Genomic DNA, 8,352 nt, shown 5'->3' on the forward strand with positions numbered 1-8,352 from the left:
CCGGCGCTGCTCAGGGATGGTTCCCCCACACGGGAGCCCCGGCGCTGCTCGGGGAGGTTCCCCCACACGGGAGCCCCGGCGCTGCTCGGGGAGGTTCCCCCACACGGGAGTCCCGGCGCCGTTCCGGGAACTCCCCCGATCTCCGTCCCCGAGCGGCCCCTCAGGAGCCTTTGGCCGCCGCGGCCCCGCCCACCGGGCCGGCCGCGCCCCCCTCGCGTGCCGGGCGCCCGAGCTCGGGGCGCTCTGATTGGCTGTCGCCCCGCGGGGCGGGGCCGGGCCCCGTTAAGAGGCCGGCGCGGGGGCCCGGCGGTGCGAGGTGGTGCTGCCGGGCCGGCCCCATGCACTGCACCAGGTACGGGCGCGCCGTCCCCGCCCGCCGAGACCCCCGGCGCTGACGCTGCTCCTCCCCTTTGCCTTCCCCGGCTGCCTCCTGCTCGGGTCCGCAGCCTCCTCGTGTGTGCGGGAGCGGTTCTGGCGCTCCCAGCCGCGGTGCTGTTCCTGGGGGCAAACGGGATCCTGCGGCGTGGCTCCTGCTGCCCCGGGCTGAGCCGGCAGCGGTAGCCCCGGGGCGGCGGGGCTGCCCCTCCGCGGGGTCTGTGCAGCTGCCTCTCCCGGGTCTGGGCGGCGCGGCTTGGCTGGTGTTGCGGAGGGGTCGGGCTGTAGCGAGTGAACACCGCCCGGACAGACGCCTGTGGGAAGCGGGCTGTGCCCGCGGGGCGGCCCGGCCTGCCCTGGATCGGGGAGGAGCAGGAGGTGCGGGGTGCGGAGCGTCCGAGCGCTGCCTCAGCCGTGTCACGGCTGCGAACTTTGGCTCGGCAAGTGCTGCACGCCCAGCCCTCTGCGAGGGGACACCTGTCCCCAGGTAGCGTGGGAAGCAGAGCGGAGGCAACCGAAGGGGTTCGATAATGGAGGTGTAAGTAGTTCCTTGGCTCTGGCTTAATTCTCCTTCGTAGAATGACAGGTGGGAGGAATAAGTGGCGACAGACATCCTTTTCTGGAGAGGGCAAAAGCAGGAAGAAGTCCGGAGGCAGAGTCAAGTTTGCTCTCCTTTTGAGGGATGAGGGAAAAGAATTGGCCCCTGTACCTGCATAGGGCTCCCTGCCTTGCACTTTCTGCTTCCTGGAGCTTTATTTCCTGAATGAGCTCTCAAAACTGTATTCCTGCTCTCACCTTCAGAACATCTGAAATTCAAGAGAACCCTCCTCAGCCCCAAAAGGGGAAGCCTGCCACGGGCTCAGCAGACTCTCCAGTGCAGAAAAAGTTGTCTGGGATATCGAATGCACTGGCAGTTCATGAAAGCACAGGGCTCCCGCTTATAGTTGGTTATGAAAAGCTCTTGATACAGTTTTTAGCTTGGAAAAAAGCTCCAAGTTATGGAGCCAAGCTGGGTATTTAATGCCTCTTCATTCTAAAACTGTGAATAACTAAGGCTTACTATGAAACCTGATTTCTCAGAAGTTACAAGAATTCAGCTGAATAAATTTCCCTGGGAAAAGATGCAATGTAGATGAAACTGACCCAACTAAGAGAAGAAGCATTAGAAGCTGCATTAATTTAAAGGAGGAAATTACCTATATAAAGCGTGTATGAACAAAATCTTGGCAAAACCAGGTAGAGATGAGCAGAATAGTGTTAGCAGACAGGTGGATCTGAGGTGTCTGTCTTGTGCAGCTGCCCCTGAGCTGAAAGGAGACACTGCAGAAGGAGTTGGCTGGTGGGTGTGTTGGGATGCAAGCCTTGGCACATAATAATAATAATAATAATGAATAAACAGATACTCTTGCTGAGTGGATGCTGTGAAAGCCTGCTTTCACAGAGCTGCTGTGTTGGTGTTACAGGGTGGGGAGTTAAAGCACTGAATTGGAGAGTGTGTTTCTTACTTTTTCTTGGCACGGGAGCAGCAGTCAAGTACTAGAGCTGGCTGTGCATGCCTTTGGCAGCCAGAACTCTGCTTCGTCACAAGGCCAGTGGTCAATGCTACTACTGCTGCCTCATGCCTCTCTGTGTGGTGGGAGCTGCTTTGGAGCCTGGCCTGCAGCCAAGCAGGATTTTTATTAAGGGAATACTCTGTTTAAAGTCAGCTGCAATACAGTTGCCTTGAGGGGGTTGTTTGTAATAAATCCATCCAGCAGTTTTTCCAGAGCCAAGCCAAAGAGAGTCTGCTAAAAGCATCTATCTGAACATCAGTGTAAGGGCAGGAGCGATAGGTGCAGTGTTGCAGGAGCTGCCTGGCTGTACAGGCAGTTCCGGGGCTACATCTGGCAAAAATGCCCTACAGTGGATGCATGGAGAGAGTGATAGTGCTGCATCCCTGCAGGAACGAACTGGGTGCTGGAGCAGAAGCTGTAGTGGAGGGGTACATGGCCTGTGCCTTTGGGGAGAAGGACTTGCTTCCAAAGCCTCAGTGAACCTCGAGTAGGTGAGCTGTGTTTGGCAGAGCCCTGTGGCTATATGGATGTTTTCCAGGGGCTTAGCACAAACCCTGTGGAGGCTTGAGGTGCAGACTCCGTGCTGGAGGTAAAACTGACTGATGTGCCTTCTGAGCTGCTGTTTGTTTTAAAATGGAATAGAGGGAAGAAAGCTCCAGAGGAGTGTTGGCTAAGCCTGTGCCCTGCTGCTGTGTCAGACTGTTGCTACAGATTTTACAATACTACTTGGAGGCACTTTGGATGGAGCAATTCTGAGGACAGTGATTAGCAAAGTGTGTAGTTCAACTGAACGAGTGGTTTTTTTGGCTGACATCTGGGGTTTTATGAGAGGTGAAGTCAGGTTGTGTATGGCAGCTTGTGACAAGCTGAGTTCCTACCTCTAAAAAAGCTTGTGAAGCCATGGGGAGAATCTCTTGTGGAGGGAGGAAAGCACAGCAGGAATACTGCTTTATGAGGCATTGAAATTTGATAATCGGGGTTTTGTGAGCACTGGCAGGACTGGGCTTTGCTTTGGATTGCAAGTGCTCTGGAGCCTGATATTGCTAGCCTAGTGCCTGTGTGCCTTCAAAGGGCGGGTCTGTCCCTGTAGCAGTTGGAAGACCTTTTCAAGGATACAACAGGCTCTGGTCCTGCCAATTCTGCTGTAGTGTGTTTATCACTGTCTGTAAATCACACCATGCAAGTACCTGCCTTTAATTAAGAGGCAAGCTTATTTGGGATGGCTGGGGGGAAGTGATGTATCAACTGTCTGACAAAATTCATACTAAAGTGCTTTTCTGGCATCAACTGAGCCATCTTCTCCTCTTCCAGAGTATTAGACTATTTCCCTCACAAGCAAGCAATGGCTGTGGACGTCGCGATGCAGCTGTACCTGTGCTCTTCGCCCTTGCGAAGGGAGAAGTGTGCCTGCAAAATTGCGCCAAAGCCAAGCAAGCCGCTGCGGCCCTGCATCCAGCTGAGCAGCAAGACTGCACTGAGTGGACCAGAAGAGGCAGCAAACTCCTTCACACACAACAAAGCGAAGAAGAGGGTGTCGTTTGCAGATAGCAGAGGCTTTGCTCTGACAATGGTGAAGGTGTTCTCAGAGTTTGAAGACCCACTTGATATTTCTTTCAACATCACAGAGCTGATAGACAACATTGTGGGTCTGACAACAGTGGAGAAGGACAGCTTTGTCCTGGATTTTGTTCAGCCCTCGGTAGACTACCTGGACTTCAGAAACCGCCTCCATACGGACTGTGTCTGCCTGGAAAACTGTATGCTAAAGGAGAAATCTATTGTGGGAACAGTGAAGGTGAAGAACCTCGCTTTTGAAAAGATGGTGAAGATCCGGATGACGTTTGACACGTGGAAAAGCTTTGTAGATCACCCGTGCCAGTATGTCAAGGATATGTACGGAGGGTCAGATCAAGACACGTTTTCCTTTGACATCAGCTTGCCTGAGGGGATTCAATCACACGAAAGAGTTGAGTTTGCCATTTCTTTTGAGTGCAATGGGAAGGTGTACTGGGACAACAACAGGGGCACAAATTACAGGGTCATACGGTCGGAACTGAAGTCTGCCCAGGAAGCTGTCCGTCCCCCACAGGCTCATGACTTCGGCAGTGCCTTTGACCGGTTTGGGAGCCCTCGGTGCTCCTATGGCCTCTTTCCTGAGTGGCCCAGTTATTCAGGCTATGAGAAGCTCGGGCCCTACTACTGACCCAAGGACAAAGGCCAGGCTGACTAACTGTTGCTGGTGTGTCTGCAGGCCTTGGGGCTGGCCTGAACACAGGTGTATGAATAGGTGGAAGAAGTATGGCTCTGTGTAGCTTAGCATAAGCCTCCCAGCAAAACCAGATGTGCAGTGCTCTATTGGCAGGGGGCTTATAGTCGGAGAAGCAAAGCCGGCCCTGCAGATGATCAGAGGACCAGGGACTGCTCATGTTTCTTCAGTACTTCTTCTTCCTCTTCAGTAAAGACGCCAGTGTCCAGGGAAACACTACAGTGCTTATATTGCCTGTTCAAGCTGTGTAGTAGTGGCTGCTTTGTATTGCCTGCCTAGTGTTAAAAGGTTTTTTCAAAATGTCCTAGTATTATATTGTTAGTGGGCTCTACTGCAGCTGCGGGGTTCTCCTTGCAAAGCCAGCCTGTGCCTGTCAGGTAATAGTGCAGCTGGATTACTGGGGATGGAGTCCTCTCTTTGCACATAGCCTTGTAGTGAGGCCCTTCCTACTGGAGGCAGAAAGCATGTTATGGAAGTGAAAATGCAATGTGATGACAGGAAGTGTGGCTCTACAGCCTGCCGTATTAGGAGATGTGCCTGTGGGAGAGGATCTGGTGTGCTTAGTCACTGGTTGTTATATCAGATGATCTTGAAAATCTCTCATACCAGTGGTGTTACCAAAAATAGAGATTAGCTGTAGCTGTGGTGCTTGCAACACAGCTGTGGGTTAACATCCTTGACTGCCTTCTTCAAAACCTTCCTGTTTCTTTAATCACAAGTGATCAGTGATGCTTTTTCCCCTTGATAGACATCTGAAGTTGGCTGTGCTGGACTCTGAAAATGCATTTCATTCTCCTGTGTACTGTAAATCAGCATTTTGTCCAGCTGGGGCCCAGGGTCCTGTGCAAGAGACTCTGCTCAGGTGTTACAGGAGCTAAACACAAACAGACCCGTGGCTGTCTATGCTGTGTCCTGTACAGGAAGGTGACTGTGATGGAGGTGCCTTGACTGAGAAAGGGGTGGTATGTGCAATCCCAGCAATGCTTTGGGATGAACAGGCTTTGGAGCTGATGTTGCTTTTAAGATCTGATAATGGTTTGTTACTCTGTGCCACGGACTGCTTGGCAGATAAAGGCATAGCCTGCTCACATGTGAGTGCTGTGGCTGTCCCGGATGAACGTGCTGGGCTTCCCTTGCTGCTGGAGCAGTGTCTGCCAGTTTGACCTGCAAATGCCCAGACTTGGCATCTCTGGCCTTAAAAAGTGGCTCACCCCACCTGTGCAAAGAACTAGCCATGAGGAGAGTGAGATGTGGGGTTATCCTGACAGCACCCCTGCATGTGAGACAAATCACAGATGTGAGCCATCCCTGTGATTAAAGAGCAGGCTTGTCTTCTGGATATGTGCTGAGGTGGTGAGCTTGGCAGTGCCAAGCAGCCTCACAGAGCTTCTTGAGTGCTAACTGAGCAGAATAACTTAATCCCTCAGCTCAAAGAGAGAGTGCAGAACAGTTTGTAGAAATAGAGGTCAAGGGAATACTACTTTTTCTAGTGCATAAGCTTTGTATGATCTTGTGTGCCTCTAGTAGCCTGTGGATGTGCTGGAGAGGAACAACAGGCTAGACTACTTAACTTTTTAACATAGCTTTTAATTCTGGAGACTACTGTATAAATACTTAGAAACTGCTTTACTCTAACCTAGAGGGGATACTGGGATCACTGTTGGATATCAAAAAGGGCAGGAGCTTGCAGGAAGAATAGCTGGCCTTCAACTGCTGCTTTTTCAAAATACAGAATCAGTATGTGTCTTCAATGTGCCTGATCACTTAGTTGAGGTGGGGAATTTGCTAGCCCAGGGCTCATCAGGTTTGGTTCCTCTGTTCAAATAGCTTCCCAAGTCAGCCCTTAGAGCCTGCATCTGGTCTCTCTGGAAGGGACTGTTGCCTAGCTTGGCTTGGTTTTAAATGTAAAGCAAGTTTGAGTGACACTGATACTTTTTATTTATTTAGTGTATAGTGTTGATGTTGTAAGACACTGACTGTAGAAAAGTCATGTTCTCCTGGCACCTTCTTGTGCCTGTGGAGAGCTGTCTGTGAGCCAAAACAAGGCATGTGGGTCTGGGGTGCTTACAGGCTTGTTTTCAGGCTGTGCATGGGATGTGCTTAGGGAGGAACATGGAAGATAAGCTAGAAGAGCAGCGTTATAAGTAAAAGCTATGTTGGGAACTGACTATTTGATCAATAGCAGTTTAAAAATACTACTTGTGGCCTTTTCCCTTTTTCCATTGCCAATGTGAACCTAGAAGTGAGGGGATTGCTTCCTTGCTCTATGCCTGGAAGTGCCTTGTAGGATGTTTTGCATGTTTGTTTTTAAAAGATATTTTTGTACACAACATTCAAGTGGAAAATGCACTTTATAATTGCCATGTAATGATTCTTTTAAAAATACGGCTTTGTTTTTATCTGATTGTTAAAATAAAGGTGGAACAAAATCTTGGCTGTGTATCTTATTCAAGCACCCATGGGGCTGGGGAGGCGATTTGGACACGGGTCCAGCTTCCTGCAAAAGGCCATTGGCAGGGAGGAGCACACATCCACTCTGAGTTCTGCTGCCCGAAACAGGAAAGAGCTGCCTATTCCTGCTGCCTCCCTGCCACACAAATGCTTCCATGCCTCTGCAGCCCTGGGATGGGAGGAGCCCCGACCCTTTTCTCTGTGCTCCTAGGTTTCCCCACTAATCACTGTGTTCCCGAAGTATTTCTGACTCTTCCCCTGCTTGCAGTGCTAGGATCAGTCTTTTCGGGATTCTATGCTTTTGAGTCAGTCTTCATTCTCCCTCTTCTCCCCTTCCCCCACCCCGGCTTGATCTGGGATCAGTGCTCTTCTCCCTGTCTCTGTACTGGGCTGTGACGAATGCTGGGAGACGTGTTGCAGAAGCGGGGGCAGGCCCGTTTCTAATACCGGGATCAAATGTAAGTTAGACCCTTCTTTACGTCCTAGTAGTTATCCCTGTTGTCACCACAATAAGAAGCACTAGCAGGAAACATGCCTCTTTGCAGAAAGGGAACAGCTGGTGTAAATGCCAGCCAGGGCCAGCTTTGGCATTTGACCTGGCTTTCACCACAAAGATTGAGCCTCGGTGATGCTCTGGAGGTGTTGTATTTCAAACAATCAACCACTGAGTTGGGTGGGATTTGCTGCTTACAAAAAAGGTAAGATGGAAGGCTGTGGGGGAAGGGGAGGAAGATGTGTTTGACTTGGTGTGTGCCGGTTTGAGCAGCTCTGTAAGCTGTGCTTCCCGTCTTTCTGCAAAGCCTCGAAGAGTGAGCTTGGCCTTTGCTCTGTACAGCCATAAAAGCGAGCACCTTCTGACTATGGCTCTTTTCAAGTCTCCTGCTGTCATAAAATGACTTTTTAAACCACTGCGGTTCTTTTAATACAACACATTCCTTTTAAAAGGATTGTTCTTCTGGCTGCACAAAAATAAAAAAATATTAAAAGGTATTTGTGCCCCTGCCTCAGGTAATTGGGGTGGCTTAGCCAGGGCTGTTTTCTCATCTGAGTGAGAAAACTGCAGCCAGTGTGACAGCTTTGTGGCTGAAAACCCCACGTGAGGACAGTTTCAGTTTAGGACATAAGGGAAGTCCAAGCCATCTGAGGCAGCTGAGGAGATGGCGCAACCTTAGAAGGGCCAAGAGAGCTCAGCTTTGCGGTTTCTCACCTAATGCCCAGGTGTTATATGCTAGATGATACAGATATTGCAATTGCTGCATTCATAAAGCCCTTGGTGGAGATGTGATTGTGTACTTGCTGGTTAATATACAAAGATTCATTAGAATGCTCATGCCATTGCACTCCCTCCCCCAATCACTTTTCTCTGAAGTTCCCAAGCCTCTGTATCCTGAGGGATTTCGGTGCCACCTCTGGGTAGAGATAACTAAGCTGTGGTTATCATGATGATGTTGGATGTGTTTGGAGATTCAGGTTTCCAAAGTTTGTGTTCCGGGGACAAATTGATAAAGGAGAGGAGGGCAAATATTGCCCTGCTCCACATCCACCTCCCTTTGCCAATCTCCTATTGGTCTGGGGATGCTGTCCTCCAGGGGAGCAGCTCTGCTGAACCACTGCTGTCACGGCAGCCTCTAGAGCACACTGGATTGCAGGTCCTGGGTACAGTGACAAAGGGAAGATGTAGGCTCCCTGTACCTGCATCCTGGCACA

General features: G+C 50.7%; 1 protein-coding gene across 2 annotated transcripts; it reads left to right on the forward strand.

Annotated features, from left to right (window-relative positions):
• Positions 1-278: 278 nt before the first annotated feature.
• On the forward strand, positions 279-6,623 carry PPP1R3B (protein phosphatase 1 regulatory subunit 3B). Of its 2 annotated transcripts, none has more exons than XM_063423024.1 (2): positions 279-352; positions 3,240-6,623. In XM_063423024.1, exons 1-2 carry the CDS (start codon positions 339-341, stop codon positions 4,129-4,131), a joined length of 906 nt encoding a protein of 301 aa, XP_063279094.1. In that variant the 5' UTR covers positions 279-338; the 3' UTR covers positions 4,132-6,623. The 2 variants fall into 2 exon arrangements, with proteins under 2 accessions (XP_063279094.1, XP_063279095.1); XM_063423025.1 differs by lacking the exon at positions 279-352 and adding an exon at positions 363-913.
• Positions 6,624-8,352: the final 1,729 nt, after the last annotated feature.

This window comes from Prinia subflava, chromosome Z (assembly GCF_021018805.1).
Source record: "Prinia subflava isolate CZ2003 ecotype Zambia chromosome Z, Cam_Psub_1.2, whole genome shotgun sequence".
NCBI lineage: Eukaryota > Metazoa > Chordata > Aves > Passeriformes > Cisticolidae > Prinia > Prinia subflava.